The sequence below is a fragment of the Topomyia yanbarensis genome, chromosome 2 (assembly GCF_030247195.1).
Source record: "Topomyia yanbarensis strain Yona2022 chromosome 2, ASM3024719v1, whole genome shotgun sequence".
Lineage (NCBI taxonomy): Eukaryota > Metazoa > Arthropoda > Insecta > Diptera > Culicidae > Topomyia > Topomyia yanbarensis.
The window spans coordinates 146,003,759-146,023,329 of record NC_080671.1 but is presented as its reverse complement, the minus strand read 5'-3'; the positions used below and the strand labels follow the sequence as shown (position 1 = coordinate 146,023,329).

Here is a 19,571-nt window from a genome sequence, read left to right as displayed (position 1 = left end):
TCCGCATCTAAGTCGTACTACGAAACCGTCTGGAGGAACCCCTGCCGGCTCGATGAAGACCGCCCAGCATTCCAATACATGATGCATCCTGATGAAAACCGTCCGAGTCAGTAATCCTAACCCGATGCCGGAAACAAAAAGTTCATATCTTTTTCCCCTGTCAGCTCTGTCCACCCCCTCTTAAATAAAAAAGACGTCTCCTCGTGGGTGTCTTATTTCCAACACTGAGGCATAGCCTGAGTTAGTTGCGCTGAACTCAAAGGGAGACCGGATGAAGCTGACGAGCACGTTTCGCCTTTTGGCTGTTCGTGTGGCTAGCGCGTAAAGACCGAAACCGCTATGGCGGTATGCGTCATTGTTGGTGTGGTACCCATCTGCATCATTCTGCCTGAGGATGTCGAATGCTATCAGTGGTGGAATACAAGAAAGGCAACGAGACTGGTCATAACGGACTCGTTGGCTAAGTGGTAGCAAGAGTGTAACAACACGGATAAAGGAAGGTGTGGGTGCATAGGAAGCATATACGTTTATTATTCAAAACTTTGAAAAAATCAATATTTGGGTGAATTAAAGATGGCGGCTTTAAAATGGCGGTTTCTTTCTCCCTCTGACGATGGCCTTCACATGCAAGATACGAGAAATTGAAGGACGCAGTTGGCGAGCAGATGGACATTTCCCCGCCACGAAAGAAGGTCTCCGAACGCAATAGAAAGTGGCGTGCATGAGTTCGAACGGATATTAAATAACATTTGTTTTTATTTGCATATTTTATAGATTGTAAACATAACAAAGATCCACGTCTCTGTTAAGGGATTATATACAAAGTTGGAACTCAAAAAATCGAAAAAAAAATTATTGAATATTCTGAAAGTACATACTTTTGAAAATATTTGTGCGAAATTTCATCCAGTTCGGAGCATTGGATTTTAAATTACTATTCAATTGGTAGAGTGAAAATTGGGACATCCGGATCGAATTTCCGTTCAGGCATGAGTATTTCACCAATTTCAGGTTATATTGGTTAGTATTTGAATTCTTAGGAACGATGTGCGGTGTCTTTTTTCATACTTTTTTATAAACTTTTAAAGTCTGATACACTTGCATTTCGAAATATTCATTCCCTTCCATTTCACATTTATGCATTTCGAATATGTCTTATAGCCACCATCCGTGTCCTTTATATCCGTCGAAGCAGATAATATAATATGATGGTTGGATCTACTAGAAGGTTAGTGAAAATTTGATTCAGCAGTAGCTTTTATCCACTTTTCGCATGTTTTTACAACACACCATTCATTTGGGCTCAGACGCTTATTTAAGTCTTAACTCTCGTAATAGTTTTCTTTTGTTTCCGCCGTCGCCTACGTCGCTTTTGAGAGTAACATTTCACCGTGAAATGCCAACCATAATGTCTCGATTTTCAACTTTTTTGCGCATTTGATTGTTTCGTTGTTTAAATTTATGTGGTCAGGCTGTGTTAGATTGTCCATTCATCCGCGTATAGGTATTTATGATGGCTGAAATAGACCTTCGGTTTGAATTATAAATATTTTCTGTCAGCAGCGGCTGCTATTCAATCTACAGCGGATATCCCATCCCGCTTTCGATCTTTGTTTTCTTTCGTTAAATACGATAATTTGTGTGAAATGACGATTCGATGTTGTTTGGGTTGAGATGCAGGGATTTCTTCAAGCAATACTAACATTTCTATAGATTATTCGTGTTTGTTGACAATTTATTGTTCTAATATAAAATAAATATTTCACTAATGATTCTTAACGAATACATTTCGTACAATCTAAATAGGTGTTTCTGAAAGTGCAGACAGATTTATAATTAACGTTGATTACGATTTAAAACCAATTAAATAGAAGCACCCACCGAGTATCGAAGAAGTTTGTTCCCGAAAGTAGTATAAAATTTGCAAAAAGTTTTTAAAAGTAGATAATCACATTCAGCTTGTCATGATGGTACAATTTGTAAAATTTCTCTAAAATAGAATCATGTGCACACTCGCTATACATTATAATCTCTACGATAAAATACGTAACAAAATACTGTTGATTCCCGAAATTGCACCATCGCCTCGCACGGCGTCAGCACCAGACTGCTGCTCAGCTTCCGGTTAAAATCACATTCTGAATCCATTTGACCGTTTTCTGGATGTTGTGGTAGATTCCTGGCTGGTGGTCTACTCCACAACCGAACCCTGCACTGGTGATGCCGATCAGCGTGAACCGACCGCGATCGCTTATGATCAGTGGGCCCCCGGAGTCACCTAGAGATGGAGCGAGAGAGAGAGAGAGAAAATAAAGTATTTGTCGACTTTAATATCGCCTAGATATAGACTCGTCGCGGCACATAGAGTATTTAAACAGACGCAAAAGCTGTGCTGTTCACACGGAAGAGCAAATGCATTCGGATACTATTTACTATCAAGATTGGAATAACTTTTAAAGTACAAATCAAACTCGAAGCGAAATGAGATCTTCGTATTTTTTCACTTGCAGACCAATGTTAAATTTGAAATGAATAGAAATGGAAAAATGATTAAAATGTGTTTAATCAATGGTTTATATTATATTTCCTGATTATACATCATATTAACATGATTTAATCTGTTCCACAATATTCCGCCACGTTACTCGGTCAGTTGCTGCTTGTCTCCAACCTCTCAGGTGCCTGATACTCGCCAGGTTCTGCTCCACTTGGTCCAGCCACCGGGAACACTGCGCTCCTCTACGTCTTGTACCTGCCGGGTTGGAGGTGAAAACCAACTTGGTGAGGTTGTTGTCCGGCATCCTCACAACATGCCCCGCTCACCGTACCCTTCCAGCTTGAGCTACTTTCCGGATACTTGGCTCACCATAGAGTCGCGCAAGTTCGTGGTTCATCCTTCTCCTCCACACGCCATCTTTCTGCACACCACCGAAGATCGTTCTCAGCACCCTTCTTTCGAAGACTTCGAGTGCCTCCTCGAGCATTGTCCACGTTTCGTGCCCATAGAGAACCACCGGTCTAATCAGTGTGTTGTACATGGTGCATTTCGTGCGGCGGTGAAGCTTCCTGGATTTCAAAGTTTTGTGGAGCCCATAGTAAGCACGGCTGGTGCTATTGTCCGCAATGTCCAATGAGCCTAGATAGATGAACTCGTCAACAACCTCGAACTCGTCGCCGTCGATCATAATACCACTGCCCAAGCGTTCCCTATCGCGATCGGCTCCGTCAGCCAGCATGTACTTCGTCTTAGCCACATTTATCTTCAGTCCTACTTGTGCTGCTTCGCGCTTCAGTCGGGTATACAGATCTGCTACCGTCTCCTCGTTTCTACCGATTATGTCCACGTCGTCAGCGAAGCACACGAACTGTCCGGACCTCGTAAAAATCGTGCCCCGCATGTTGAACACCGCTCTTCGCATTACACTCTCCAGCGCTATATTGAACAGCAGGCAGGCAGGACAACCCATCGCCTTGTCTTAGTCCCTTGCGTGTTTCAAACGAACCCGAGAGGCCGCCCTAAATTTTGACACAACGCCTTACACCATCCATCGTAGCCTTAATCAGTCCTGTCAGCTTCCCAGGGAAGCCGTTCTCGTCCATCATTTGCCATAGCTCTACACGGTCCATATGCGGCTTTGAAGTCGATGAACAGGTGATGTGTCGGGACCTGGTATTCACGGCATCTTTGGAGGATTTGCCGTATAGTAAAGATTTGGTCGTTTGTTGATCTGCGGTTGATGAAACCGGCCTGATAACTCCCGACAAATCCATTTACCAGCGGTGATAGGCGCCGGAACAGAATCTGGGATAGAACTTTGTTAATCATTGGTCTAGTGATGATATTATGGACTAATAAATAGCAGTAACCGCACTTGGCAGTAATCTACTTCCATTTTATCATGGCATCATTATGAGGCACGATAATCAGTTATTAAAGGTACTGACTTAGCTAAAGACATCTACTGAACGAATTAGAATAAACAAATACGCTCATGAATTGGTGTAGCCAGAAATTGGTTTGGGTGATGGGGGGGGGGGGGGGTGGTGGAAGTTGGGTTATTGATGAAAATCGTTGATTTTTCGGAAAATGCTAAAATTTAATATTAGTTTGATAAATCTTTAAAAATTCACAAACATAAGTAGGGGGGCATGGGGAGACTTGACCAAGCGCAAAATTTTATTTTTGGCTATGACGTCTTCTATTCGAATTTTTTTAAAAAATATTTTTATACTTTTTTCGATTCCTTAAGGTAATTTTAAAATTTTGGAATGAAAAATCCTTTCCTTACAGAAAATATTACGTGATTAATAAATTTGCATTAAATGATGTAATTTTTTATCAAACATTGTATGGACATATCTACTCGACTACTAATTACTATTAATGTGCAGTGGGGAGACTTGACCAAAAAAACGATCACAGAAAAACTTTTGTAACTTTTCAAAAATTAAAACAAAAATTCTGCAAAAAATCATGAGTCTTCACAACAACTTTGCACATTATATCTCAATGACTTTTGAGGGATTGAAGGCTTTTTTAGAGATTTATGCAGTTTTAGCCAAAAACCTGGTCAAGTCTCCCCATGTTCCCCTAATCTAACAAAAGCCATTCCAGTCTACAAATCGTCGCTGTTGTGCTATATTATAACAAACGCCATATTGGGGTGAACTGAGTTAGATATGCCATGTTACTAAATTTTAAAATCTCCATGAAGTCGCGTTTTCAGAATTTTGAAATTCTGCTGGGTTACTGAGTTAGAGCGAAACACGATTATGACAAGCGCCAATTTCTCGCGTGATCGAGTTGTGCTATCTTATGACAAAGAAAAAAGAGACGACATTCTTAGTTTGTTGGCTTGCAATAAGCCGAAAAGCTTATAGGAAGCCAACAGATGTCTCTGATGACATAGGTAATTCCTATGCAGATCAACCATAAGCATTAGCTAGGTTCTTGTCTCGGGAGCAAAACTTTGCCTACCATAGTTTTTTTCTGGGAATGGTTGGCTTATATATTCAAGATTATTGAACAAATTTCCTTTTGAGATTTCCACTTGTTTTGGAAAGTATACCGAAATGTAGTGATGGATTATGCAAGAAGAATATTTGTTTCGTCTAGTCACCTGTCAACAATAACATTGTTTGATAGACATTGTCTCTAAATTGTCAATGAAACCAACTTTTGTTTATTGTTTTTACTGAATAAAGAAGGAAAATTGGGAAAACTTTGCGTTCCAATACTATCATTTTGCAACCTGATATTGCTGCTATCGCATGGAAAAGTATAATATTGGACATAGTGATCTATAACGCATAATTTTACGAATCAGTTATAATTCATTTTTATATGAAATCTTCTGTGCACATTTGTGACATGTCATACATATTTTATCATGAATACACACTTATGACACGTATGCGAGCGACTTTGGTTTACATTTTAAGCAAAAACTGTATGTGTAGTCAACCGATCTTCACACAAATCGAGAGATTACTTCAGAATAGATAGAAGTATCGAATGTCTTCTCCAAAAAGCTTCTAGCATTTATAATTTTTAATATATTCAATCTCAAACTTTAAAAATCGTTTTTCTCGAAAAGTGCTAAATGGCGCTTGTCATAAGATAGCACAACAGCGACGAAATAAGGAGAAACAACATGAAACATTTTCCAAACCTCTATAGATTATCTTCTTGTATAACCTAGTAGGGGAAAGACGGCTAATACGGACACAGTGGCACAGTGGCGCGTTTTGAGGTACTTAATTCATTGAAGTCAATACTAGGGTTGGGAAAACCGAGGCATTTTGAGAAACCGGTATTTTCGGTATTGAAAATGAAAAAAACCGGTAAAACCGCTAAAAACCGGTAATCACAAAGAAAAAATCGAAATTAAATTGAATTTACAAAGCAGTCGCATTTAACTTGCTTTGATGCCAATTCATACTTTATTAACAAAGTAATCGCTCAACAGACGTTACTTGAGAACCACTGATGATCGCAGCATGAAAAGTGTGCATGTCGTCATGTTGTCTAACTCGCTTATTGTACCAAAAAGCACAGCAGGTTAGCTAAATGCAGTAGACAAAAAGAGACAAAAGAGATTCGACAAACCATTACTGTACTAAAATTGCTGTTTTCTCCTTATACAAATGCCTTAACATATACTGAAAATAATGTTCAAAAAATGTTTGAGCTCCAGCGCATCAAAAACGTTTTAGATTTGTAATAGGTCAGGTTAATCTGTCTATTTTGTCCCCAGTATTCAAAATACCCATTTTAACAGTCCTACTTCGTATATGAAACCGCTTAAGTTTCAATTCCGCCTCGTCTTGAAAACCAGCGTTTATGTGCTCCCTTTTCCAATTGAGCATGAGCAGGATGACCGTAAAACTCGTAATTGCTAGTCCTTAATTGAACAGAACAAGCAAAATTTCACAAAAAATTTGCGAATGGACCCTGGGAGTAGCTATCCATCATCAATCGAGAGTTCTGTACGGTATAATGCCAATGGCGATGTCTGCCGCGTCCTTACAGCCATCTGGGAAGAAACGAAATGTTGGCGTAAATTTTGTTATGGAGACCGTGTACCTCTGCATCTCCACGTTTGCCACGAGCAGGAATTTTGTCAGTGGGGTGAGGTAAATAATTGCACAAGTCAATGCAACTTGGAGAAGTGTTATCATGTATTCATTGCTCTGGGCAGCTAGCCACCGAGAATTTATAACAGATTCTTAGATTGTTAAAAATGCAACTTCAACTCCGGACAACTGATTGTCGTGAGTGTTGTTTAGTTGATTCAAGCGATATGTGACTGCTGAATATGCTAATAGCTGTGTAATTGAAGATTTCGAAATATAAATAATATTCATCGTATTATTATAACCAATGAAACGACAAATATGAGTTGATTTCTCTCTCTACAAACGATTGAATATGATGCAGATTGTTATGCAATTAACATTCGCGCGCGTAATAACATTATTACTATTAGCAAGAATGATCGAAGGAAGGAAACTGATTCACTAATTTAATACAGCCATGTGCTGAAGATGAATCGAGCTGCATTCCACTGCTTATACAAAAACATTGAAGTGTCCCAAAACAGGCGATCTTACTTCTAACATTAGTAGGTGAAAATATTAACATTATAACAATGAAAAATTATTTAAATAGTTTTCGCTAAAAAATATCGAAAATACCGGTTTTTCATTCTTGCAAAACCGGTATTTCGGTATTTAATATTTGGACGGTTTTACCGGTTTTCGGTAACGGTAAAACCGGTACTCCCAACCCTAGTCAATACTGTGCATATTAGAGATTTCATATATTCTACAATGTTTGTGTGTTGAAAAAGCGCCATCTTTTGGCAATATTATTTTCTTAAACAATTGATCATAGTAGGCTAAAGAAAATTTAACTTTTGAACCAAAATAGATAGCGCTTGGCTGTCTTCGACAAAGTTGTAGAGGGGAGTATTTTTATAAATTTTTCAGAAAACATGTTGTCTCTGTCACTCATAGTAATCGAGTTATGAGAGGTTTTCTATAGTGAGCTCCTTCATTTCCTATTTTAACTTATAACATTTTTATTTATGATTTTTCGCACTAACAATGTTCTAAAGTATTTTTTATTGGTAGTCTTAAACAAGCCAATGCAATTGCTTCTTGCGAGCTTTTTACGCGTGAATATAGAGCGTATATTCCTTCAAAGGAAATTGAAATTGATGGGGTCATCACAGAATCGAGTTTGACTGTTGATGACTTAATTAAGCATGGGGTTGGTCGTTTCAAAGACACCATACTTAAAGACGTAAAGATACTTGAATGCAAGCAATTGCATTCAGTATCACACGAAGGAGATAAAAAAGTTTATCGACTGTCTGATTCGTTTCGAGTGACTTTCGCTGGGTCTGCGCTGCCCAACTATGTCATTATCCTAATAATTCAATGTTTTTGGTCTTTTGGCTTAAGTGCCAATACCTTATTTAGGACTGGTGGTATCCAACGGGGAAAAACGATCGGAAATGGTGAGTGAAGCTAAGCAATCATGTGAAAAAAATTCCTCCCCAGAGGCGAGACTCGAACTCGCAACCTTTGAGACTCCGGCCCAATGCACTAACCCTTATGCTATCCCTGGGTATGGTGACATCCCAGAAAGAACATATGTTATATGTTCTTTCTGGGATGTCACTATACCCAGGGATAGCATAAGGGTTAGTGCATTGGGCCGGAGTCTCAAAGGTTGCGAGTTCGAGTCTCGCCTCTGGGGAGGAATTTTTTTCACATGATTGCTTAGCTTCACTCACCATTTCCGATCGTATTTCCCCGTTGGATACCACCAGTCCTATGTCATTATCGATAAGATTCGTCTCCCTGTTCGCCTTTTTATCCCTCGTGTAATGAATTGTCTTAATTGTAAACAGCTTGGCTACACATCCACTTACTGTTCCAATAAGGTACGGTGTGGCAAATGTGGGGGTTCTCATCAAGAGGATACATGCAATTAAAATTCAGAAAAATGTTTAATGTGCGTAGAAAACTCGCATGAGCTCCTTGCATGCCCCATTTATAAATTGCGCGAGGTTAAAATTAAACGATCCTTGAAGGAGAGGTCTAAGCGATCCTATGCAGAAATGTTGAAAAATGCTACCCCTAAACCCATCTTCTTAGAAAACACTTACACATCTCTATTTTCGGAACAGTCTGACTCTGACGGAGCGTGCGAAGGTACATCATTTGTTTTACCCGGAAATTCCAGAATTCCCCCACCAATAGATAAACTGCGCCTAAAACCGAAAAATTCCGATTCAAAACCGAAGTCAATTCCCATTACTGGAAATAATAAAATTTCGACTTCCTCTGAGCCTCAACCGGGGGTACGTTTTTGAAATTTTCTGAAATTGTTGATTGGATTTTTAAAGCATTCAATATTTCTGAACCACTAAAGAGTATACTTTCAGCTTTCCTCCCAACAATTAGAACATTTTTAGAGCAGCTGATTGCTCAATGGCCCATCCTTGCAGCAATTATATCTTTCAATGGTTAATTCAACTCCTAAGGTGAAAGACTCCATCACTGTTTTACAGTGGAATTGCAGAAGTATCATACCAAAAATTGATTCCTTAAAAATTTTACTGCATAATTTAAAATGCGATGCTTTTGCTCTATGTGAAACATGGCTTACCTCAAACATTAATTTCAACTTAAATGATTTCAACATTATTCGCCTAGACCGAGACACCCCGTATGGAGGAGTGCTTCTAGGAATTAAAAAGTGCTATTCTTTCTATAGAATTACCATCCCCATGATTGCTGGCATTTAAGCTGTAGCAGTCCAAACGAATATTAAAGGCAAAGACATGTCTATCGCTTCTATATATATATATATACCTCCCAAAGTTCAAATTGGACAACGTCAAATTTTTGAGGTAAAGGAATCCATGGCTGCTCCGCGACTATTACTGGGAGACTTCAACTCGCACGGAATATTGTGGGGTTCCCTCTACAATGATAATCGATCCTCTTTGATATACAATGTTTGTAACGAATTTAATATGACAGTTTTAAATACTGGCGAAACAACACGCATCCCCAGACCTCCTGCACGTCCAAGTGCATTAGATCTATCTCCATGCTCGACATCATTTCGGTTAGATTGCACGTGGAAGGTTGTACCTGATCCTCACGGTAGCGATCATTTGCCAATCGTTGTTTCAATTAACAGTGAATTAGGCCTTACGAATTCAATCAATGTTCCTTATGACTTAACACGAAATATTGATTGGAAAACATACGAAACATTAAGTTCCACTTCTCTTGCTTCGACAGAAGAGCTACCCCCTACCGAAGAATATGAATTCCTAGCGGGTTTAATTATTGAAGCAGCAGAACAAGCCCAAACGAAATGCAATCCTGGAATGCCAATAAATAGACAGCCCCCTAATCCTTGGTGGGACAAAGAGTGCTCTGATGCATATGAAGCTAAACAAGTTGCCTACAAAGAAATTATGAAACAGAAAGGGGGTATACGTGAGAACTTTGTAAATTATTTCATTTTGCAAAACAAATTTGACAGTATACGTCGTGCCAAAAAGTCTAGTTATTGGAGACGCTTCGTTGATGGCTTTTCTAGAGAAACATCAATGAGTACTCTTTGGAACACAGCCAGAAGAATGAGGAATCGAAACGTGACTAATGATAGCGAAGATTTTTCGAATCGTTGGATATTTAATTTTACCAAGAAAATTTGTCCAGATTCTGCTCCTGCGCAGAAAATCATTCGCAATGCTCCCACAAGTAACGATTTCATAGATTCGCCTTTGACAATGATGGAATTTTCAATTGCACTCCTCTCATGCAACAATAATGCTCCGGGACTAGACAGAATCAAATTCAACTTGGTGAAGAATCTGCCTGACCTAGCAAAAAGACGCTTGTTGAATTTATTCAATAAGCTTCTTGAGCAGAACATTGTCCCGCGTGACTGGAGACAAGTGAGAGTTATCGCCATTCCAAAACCGGGAAACCAGGAAAAAATTATCCTACGACGTCTCGACAATTGGGTTGAGGCGAACGGCTTGCTCTCAGATACCCAGTTTGGTTTTCGGAGAGAAAAGGGAACGAATGATTGCCTGGCACTACTTTCGTCAGAAATCCAACTCGCTTACGCAAAAAAAAGATCAAAAAGGCGTCTGTGTTCTTAGACATAAAAGGAGCATTCGACTCAGTCTCCATTGATGTTCTCTCGGAGGAACTACATCAATGTGGTCTTTCACCGATATTAAATAATTATTTATACAATTTATTGTCAGAAAAGCACATGCATTTTTCATATGGCTATTAGGCGACACTTAGAATAAGTTACATGGGCCTCCCACAAGGCTCTTGTCTAAGCCCCCTGCTCTATAATTTTTACGTGAATGACATTGATAATTGTATTTCAGCCCATGCACTTTATGACAACTTGCAGATGATGGGGTGGTTTCTGCCACAGGACCAAAAGCTATAAATTTACAACAACCATTGCAAGATAGCTTGGATAATTTATCAATTTGGGCTTTAAAGCTGGGCATCGATTTCTCTACCGAGAAAACAGAGTTGGTCGATTTCTCAAGGAAGCGTGAGCTGAAGCTCAGCTTCAGCTTCAGTTGGTTGGTAGAACGATAGCCCAAGTCCTGACTTTTAAATACCTTGGAGTTTGGTTCGATTCTAAAGGCACATGGGGAGGCCACATTAGGTATCTAATAACGAAATGCCAACAAAGGATAAATTTTCTGCGAACAATAACTGGATCATGGTGGGGTTCTCATCCAAGTGACATGATAAGATTGTATCAAACAACAATACTTTCAGTAATGGAATATGGGTGCATCTTTTTCCGTTCAGCTGCGAACACTCACATTATTAAACTGGAATGGATACAGTATCGTTGTTTATGAATCGCCTTAGGTTGCATGCAGTCGACCCATACGACGAATCCTCTAGATACTCCTGAATCCACTTTATTCTTCGACACGTCCATGCAAGAGGAATTCCGGATCATCAACGCTCGCGGGAGATCCCTACAATATTCACAAGTAAATATCAACACATAGACTGCCTTAAAATGTTTTACACTGATGGGTCACGAATCAGTGAGGCCACTGGTTTCGGTATTTTCAACAATAATTTTTCAATTTCTCTCAAACTTGCAGAACCCGCTTCTGTTTATATAGCGGAACTAGCAGCAGTTCACTATAGTTTGCAAATAATTAATACTTTACCCCCGAACCATTACTTTATCCTCACTGATAGTCTCAGCACAATTGCAGCTCTACGCTCAGAGGCTTGATAATCACGATCCATTGTTTTTGGGGAAGATACGAGAATCTCTGAGTAACCTAACAAGAAAATGTTATAAATTTACCCTAGTGTGGCTCCCTGCCCATTGCTCTATTGCGGGCAATGAGAAAGCTGATAATTTAGCCAAGATTGGTGCACTAGATGGTGAAAGACCCATCGCTTACAATGAATTTTATAGCGCTTCTCGACAGAAGACACTTGCTAGTTGGCAAACATCTTGGGACAATGGAGATATGGGACAATGGCTACACTCAATTATCCCTAAGGTATCAACGAAGGCATGGTTCAAAGGATTGGATGTAAGTCGGGATTTCATCCGTGTGATGTCTAAGCTCATGTCCAATCATTATACTTTAGATGCGCATCTCCGTCGTATTGGGCTCGCTGAGGGTAATCATTGTGCTTGTGGAGAGGGTTACCACGACATTGAGCATGTTGTTTGGTCCTGCACTGAATATCGTGAAGCCAGATCACAATTAGTAGATTCTTTACAAGTCCGAGGAAGACCAATCCATGTTCTTGTTAGAGACATCCTGGCGTATAGCGATCCTCTATACATGGAACTTATCTATCATTTTCTAAAAACAGCGTCTGTCAAAATTTAATTAAATTCATCTCCTCATACTCTCACCCAAGGCTAATCATTCACCAATTAAAGTGTCCTAGAATATTCAGTTTTTAAATTTAGACAATAACAGAAAAACAAGTAAATAAATACACCCGAAAATACTAGATCATAATGAAATACAACAATGTAAGGAAAAAAGCAAACAATAAAGTGATTTCAGTGTTAGTTTTAGACAAATTACTAGTATAGTTAAAATTAGTCTTAGGGATTTTTGTAACGTGCTATGTAAAAAAAGAAACTGGCGTAAAAAACTTTTGCAAATGCCGTGTCAAATAAACGTATGGAAAAAAAGTATTTTTTATCATCACAAAACACACAACTTTTCCGAAGAGACCAGACAGCTGTGAATGTTGTGTAAAGACTTTCTGTTTTCAAAAGTTTATAACTTTTGAACGGGTACTTATGGACAAACAATTTTACCTTCGTTTTGTAAGTGAAACCTAGTCCTATCAGAATAATTGATAGTATGATTACAGTTTTTGCCGATAGTGAAATTGCACGGGTTCGAAAACAGGCCAAAATTAAATCAAAACCAGCTATAAGTCTTTACACAACATTCACAGCTGTCTGGTCTCTTCGGAAAAGTTGTGTGTTTTGTGATGATAAAAAATACTCTAGAACATTGTTAATGCGAAAAATCATAAAAAAATGTTATAAGTTAAAATAGGAAATGAAGGAGCTCACCATAGAAAAGCTCTCATAACTCGATTGCTATGAGTGACGTAGACAACATGTTTTCTGAAAAAAATATAAAAATACTCTCCTCTACAACTTTGTCGAAGACAGCCAAGCGCTATCTCTTTTGGTTCAAAAGTTAAATTTTCTGTAGCCTACTATGATCAATTGTTTAAGAAAATAGTATTGCCAAAAGATGGCGCTACGAGCGTTCCAAAAGTACACGTCCAACCATTTCCACGTCGAGGAGCGCCGTGGCGAAGACGACAACTCTTGATAAAATTGTCTGGCACCGGAAATTCAATAAGATTTGTAAACCTTAGACTTGTAGTTACTCGATGAACCAAAAAAAACTAAAAAAGTTCAAATTTCGGAATTTTACTGCTAAACTCGCTCACTTTTCTTCAAAACAAGAGGGTTCAGTTTTCTGTGGTTCATCGACAGGCTACATATATCGTGCATTATCATAAAAAATCAAATCAATTCGTTGATTAGTTTTTGAGTTATCGTGTTCGCCAATTTGTAAAACGCAGTTTCGAAAAAAACACTTTTAAAAGGGTATCCCACATCAAATTGCGTCACGGAAAAACTCTGTAGAAAATAATCCATTGGGTATTTGCTCTTGAAAATTTGGGTAGAAGTAGCTTAGAGTTAATTGTTCACACTGTATTTTTATCGCTGTCAGTTTTTCGAATTTTCGAAATCTGCATGTGTTACAGCAAATACGCGAGAGGAACGCATGGCTGTTTAAAGTAAAAGAGGTTCAGCGTGGCCACCGATGTCGCGGGACACTCTTAAAGAGGTTCAATACTAACAATTAAGCGTATAAAAAAGTAGTCGACTTTTTTGCCCACTACACCAGACGCTCCCCTTAAGCAATTCAAATGTGCATATACTTAAAGTAGAAAATCTTCCAACATTTGCACTATCTGGCAGAGAAAAGGTGTTAGATGTAACTCTCTGCTCTGAGAGTATTACGCATAGGTTGGCAAACTGGCTCGTACTCAACGAGTTCGAACCGTCGTTATCAGATCAGAGGTACATCGTCTTTGATCATTTAAACGGTCCTAGTTCGTGGGCAGTTTGCTGAGAAGTTCTGAGAACCAAGCCGCTTACAGAGAAAATACATCAGTATTTTTGCAGTACAGACGACCGTTCTCTGGAATTTCGAGCGAAAAGTATTATAAACTAATTTATTACTTCCAACAAGTCACGGCGAAAGTTTATAAATCTGAATCGGTTTAAGCCAAATTTGAATGACAATATCTTTTCAGGGGTGTTGTCGTTCTGTTATATCAATATCCCCTCGGGGGTGTTGACATGTCAGTTCATCGAGAAGTGTTTTCCTTTGGGAGTGAAGAATACTTCCGTATTATCTATATTCTTTATGCCGTTATTTTCCTTATCCCTAATCTTACCACTTCCCCAATCCTTCCCATCAGTGAGATGATGAATGGACAAGTCATGGCAAGGCACAAATCTCCTATCAACATAGGGAACGTGCCATTTGAGCCAGTCGCTACAAATTTCTGACTTCTGGAGAGGTTTCTCTAGAAGCATGCATAACTCGTAACGGACAAGCCTATTGGTATGTTGCTAGTATGAGTGATTTTGTTTTATTCACCTCATCCAAGTCACTCCTAAAACTTTTTCGCTAATCTCTCGTTATAGGGGTTCCAGTACGGATGTTTCGGATTACGATATGTGACGATAGCTAGCAAGATGTTTAAATGATCAAAGACTATGTACTTATGATCATACAATGATGATTGGTGCGAGTCAGCTTGCCAACGGATTCACGATACCGTCAGAGTAAATAGTTTCCTGCCAGGTCTTGCATATGTTGAGATTCCCTACAACCTTTGGTCTTCTGTGTTCAGTTGCCTCTTACGACATGCTCCCTGACAGGAACCCAGCCAATCGATTCTTGGCTGAGATACTTCAACCCAGTTTTGACCCAGTTTTGTTTTTGTATACGAAAAACCAATTTGTTTCAATTAATTTTTCAGTATTTATCGAACGCTCGACAGTTGGCAAACTATTTGGAGCAATGAGGAACTTGGACGATTGCTACATTGTATTGTTTCGAAGATATCGACGAAGCATTTCTTGAACATTTAGTGAAGCAAATTGATCTAGAATTACATTTCCCACAAAAAATCAATATGATTTGGAATTTTAGGAACCAAAATCAGTAATTGTACCGCTATTGGTAAATGCGGCTATAAAAATTACAAGGCATATTTTAGTTTTTTCAATGAAATATAGATTTAATGCTGATAAGGAGAGTTCCCACCAACTTACTATTGTATTGGCATCCGACTACAGAAAATATACGATTCTTACACTACATATGTACCCCTAGGTTCAACAATATAGATAATCCAATAAAGCAAACATACCCAGGCAAGCATCTTGATGACCGTCCGAATGACCAGCGCAAAACATTTCGTTGTACAATTCAACATTGATCAGCTTGCTTTTATGCCAACGAAGACAATCATTTGTACCTAAAATGAAATTCCATTACAACTGCGCTACGTCAACAAACCATCATGTTTCATAGTTACTTATAATCGGAACTGCCGCCGTCCGAAGAATGTTCGTTCCAGTTTGTCCCATGTTGGCATCGGTCTTACCCCAGCCAGCGATAATCCCTTTCCTTCCGATAAGCTCCAACGGTCTCGTGGGCAAACAGATTGGCAGAATGTGCGTCTTGTAGCCGGCTGGCCTGGTCAATCTCAGCAAGGCTAAATCATATCGATCCGGTTGGGTCATCCGAAACAGGAACTTTGGGTGTACGATTTTCAACTCTGCCCGGTGCTTCTCTGCTGGCAGGGGCTCGGCAATCTTTCCCGAGTTTTGAGTATCCAGTTCTCCCAGGTAGATGGTAATGTCCTTCAGTCGTGCCTGCTGGATACAGTGGGCCGCCGTTGCCACGAACATTCGCGATACCAGCACTCCACCGCATTGGTATTCCGCTATTCTAATGTGGGCCTGCCAAGGGTACTCGGCAAAATTGGCTGTGCGACCTCCGATGATTCGCTTCTGCAGTGTGTTTTGTGGTGTACGAGCTATGCCGCAGTCTCCCTAGAATGGTACCGTGAAGTAAATTGTGTCCAAAACGAATAAAATAAATCACTCACCATTATTCCCATTTGATCGGATCGCCGTCGGAAAAAGCTACTCTTTTTGGATGACGGCACGTACGGATGTGCTTTGACTGGAGCAACCGGCATCACACCCATAGGAACCATTGCCGTGGCGGGACGCATCGGAGCTGCAAACGCTAGTTTGGAATTGATCATCGCGGACGAAGTTTGCAGATCGTTGTCCTTAACGCAGCATGACAGCAACCACCGGTTATCACCACATCCGGCCACATGACGGCCACCTTCGAGCCAGCAGGAAAACGACAATCGACACTGGCGGACCACATTCTGATGCATGCAGGTCGACGGGAGGCCCAGCACGTTGTGGATTACGTCTTGAAAGGGAAAGTGACTTTTAAAACGGTAGCTCCGGTGGCTTAGTGAACGATAGTCGTCGTAGTCATCGTCAGTTGATGAATCGGATAAGCGAGGAGAAAACGCAATTTCCGAACAAATTGGTAGGTGTTAAACTGGAATTTAGCTTGTTCGAATGATGAGTATTCGGGCAAAGGAAGACTGAAGTCAGTTAGCTGATTATTATTATTGATTTGAAAAGTACTCTTCTAAAAATGTGAAGAGGGAAGAAGATTAGACTTGAACTTGCATGAAAAAGGCAATATTCGATGTTTTGCTATTAATGACCACAATACACTTATATTGGAACTTTTGCTACTCATTAAATATGCATTTTCTTCAGCTATTCACAAATACGTAGTACGTAGTTATTGCTTTCGCAACGGAAATGCTGGCTGTGGGAAAATATCACTTATGCAAACTGATAAATGGACCATCTTTCTGTGGAATCAATCATTTCGATAATGAGTTTTGAGTCATAGGTCACGGTTAAATCTGTTCAGTCAATGCACGACGACGTTCACGATCAGTAAAACCAATTTCCTACTGAGGAATTACATCGCATCGAAAAGTGGCGGTTGCATGCCGCAACCTCGTGGTGAGTAAATCGTTGAAAAATTATACACACTTCTTTACACAGCATTTTACAAAGCCCAACATCAGAAAAGTTGATCTTTTCGAACCCATTCACCCTCTTATAAACGGTTTACAAAACCGCTCGGTGTGAAAAAATCCATTTAAATTGATCTACTAAAAGAGTACAAGCAGCAAACTAAAGCTATACATTACTACCGGTTAATGGTGGGATTTTTTTTTCTCGCCATACCCGGCTACGTACTTGCATTAGCTATTGTTAGAAATTGGCCACCGCACAGCAGAAATCCAATCATGTACGTTAAGAAATGCCATGAGAGCATCTTCCACCGTCGTCGTTGCTGGCGTAGCTAACGCTGCTGATGCCGCCGATTGCCACCGCTGGTGCTGCTGCTCCAATTGCTTGCTCGTATCTAATTTTCATTCTTTCTGGAAAGTAAGATAAATATGAGAAAAATGGTCAAATGATTGGTTGAGTACGATTGAGAAAGTACGCGGAATTTTTTTTTTGAGGTTGCTGCGGGAGTAGTTCGGTATTTCAACGGAGGATACTACACTTAGGGTTATGGGTTTTCCTAACGCTATAAAGGAGGCTGCCGCACTGTTTAGTTAATTACTCGATCTACAAACGATTTAATGTGTATTGAATGATATAAATATACATTTGGCTTCCTTCCAAAGAAACAGTATACTAATAAAAGAGGCTTGAAAATGGTGACATACTTATGTTTCAGTTAAACCAAAATTCGAATGTAACCCACGATCCATTATACCGTTTGAGCCAGTGCGTCAGGCACGTAGCTAGAGCCCCCCCCCCCCCGAAATGTTTTGAAAATAAATTTCAAAAACATTATTATCAGCGACTTTAGCTTGTAGCTCGTTTGGTTTGAGATAAAGTTAGAAGATTGCTGTTTCCAACAACCAAAACTAATGGTCACGAAATTCAGTGTGGTAAAGTTGCTTTTATATTGTGTTCCTTGTCTGAAGAACAAAGGAAACTTCTACTATACTATGCCCTAGTAATCTGTCGAGATGAGTGAGTCGCAGAAGCAAGAAGTGGTGCACCGGCCAAATACTGTGATTAGTGGTGATTCGCATAAGACCGAGTATTTATGATGAGAAACAATTTCTGAAGGTGAAAATGAAGGCTACACTTACGATAGCCACCTTTATTGAGTTCTACCACCTCAGGTATTCTGCGCTCATAGCGTTCAACAAATTCGATCAGGCGGAATCATTGATTTCGAATGATTTAAAGCCATTAAATTTTAATGGTTGTGTGTGACAATGCTGTGATTAAGATCTTCATATAAATGAACGGTGAGAGAATCGGTTACAAGATCGGATACCGCTTACTTGCAGATACATATTACATATGGGAGAAATGCAGTACAAAACATAATGCGATAGTACAATTACACATAGTATTTTTTGCACATATCAAAGGGAAACTAATACGTTCCTGTTCTGTGAAAAAACGTCACACTAAGATTTATTTACCGCTGAACACAAACAATTACCAAATATGTGGCACATGTTCAGGTAATATTGACAACGACAAAAGCTGCGTCAATATCTCAAAATCTACAGCCAGCACAATCATTGAGGAAATTCACAATCATAAAGGCTTGCTAACATAAAGGCAGCAACCACGATTATGACACGGAAGTGTTCAATAGCGAGATAGATATGAACGACCCCCTATACGCAGTTTATGAGGAAAAAATATTTCCCTGCTTCGTAAACAGGTATCTACGTGCAATGGTTAAGAGCTTGCGTGAGATCTTTTGGACAACCAGTAAAACTCATTTTATTATTTTTATTGTTGGAAATAGATATAACTAGATAACAGACCCACTGTTTCGATTGGCTAAAGCATTGAATCGAGTTCACTTATGAATTATTTAAAAAAATAGTAGAAGAAGCTTAATGGACGACTGAGTACTAAAACTCTCCCAAAGTGAACGAATCATCGCAAGTGATTGTCCCGTTTAACAAAACTCAGATGTAATACTCGATATTGGCAACTCAATTTTAAATTTAAATTACAGGTTTTTGAATTGTACCCAATTTGAATTACTGTATTAGGTCTGTGCACTCTGTACTCTTAGTATGAATACTAGACATCACATTCAAGCGTACTAGGCAAAAAATATTTCAATTTACTAAGAACGGTACAGCTGAGGCAACAGTTTTTGCTTTCGCGAACAATTTAACGCATCATCATTTTCATTGGCACTTAATTTCACTTTCATGCGAGGAAATCGTTCCGTTCATGCGAGTTCTCAACACTGTTGCGACTAAAATGTTGTGACTGGTTGAATCTATTA

The 19,571-nt window shown here is 39.4% G+C and overlaps 1 protein-coding gene across 1 annotated transcript in view; it reads right to left on the bottom strand.

Moving 5' to 3' along the window:
* Positions 1-1,728: 1,728 nt before the first annotated feature.
* Positions 1,729-19,571, bottom strand: part of LOC131681648 (serine proteinase stubble) — a 65,452-nt gene continuing 47,609 nt past the window's right edge. The window contains exons 2-6 of the mRNA XM_058962574.1: positions 17,486-17,670; positions 16,288-16,628; positions 15,712-16,231; positions 15,544-15,651; positions 1,729-2,278 (exon numbers count right to left, since the gene is read on the bottom strand). Coding sequence (XP_058818557.1) covers positions 2,115-2,278; positions 15,544-15,651; positions 15,712-16,231; positions 16,288-16,628; positions 17,486-17,564 — 1,212 coding nt within the window. The 5' untranslated portion in view covers positions 17,565-17,670 and the 3' untranslated portion in view covers positions 1,729-2,114. The remainder of the gene's footprint in view (positions 2,279-15,543; positions 15,652-15,711; positions 16,232-16,287; positions 16,629-17,485; positions 17,671-19,571) is intronic.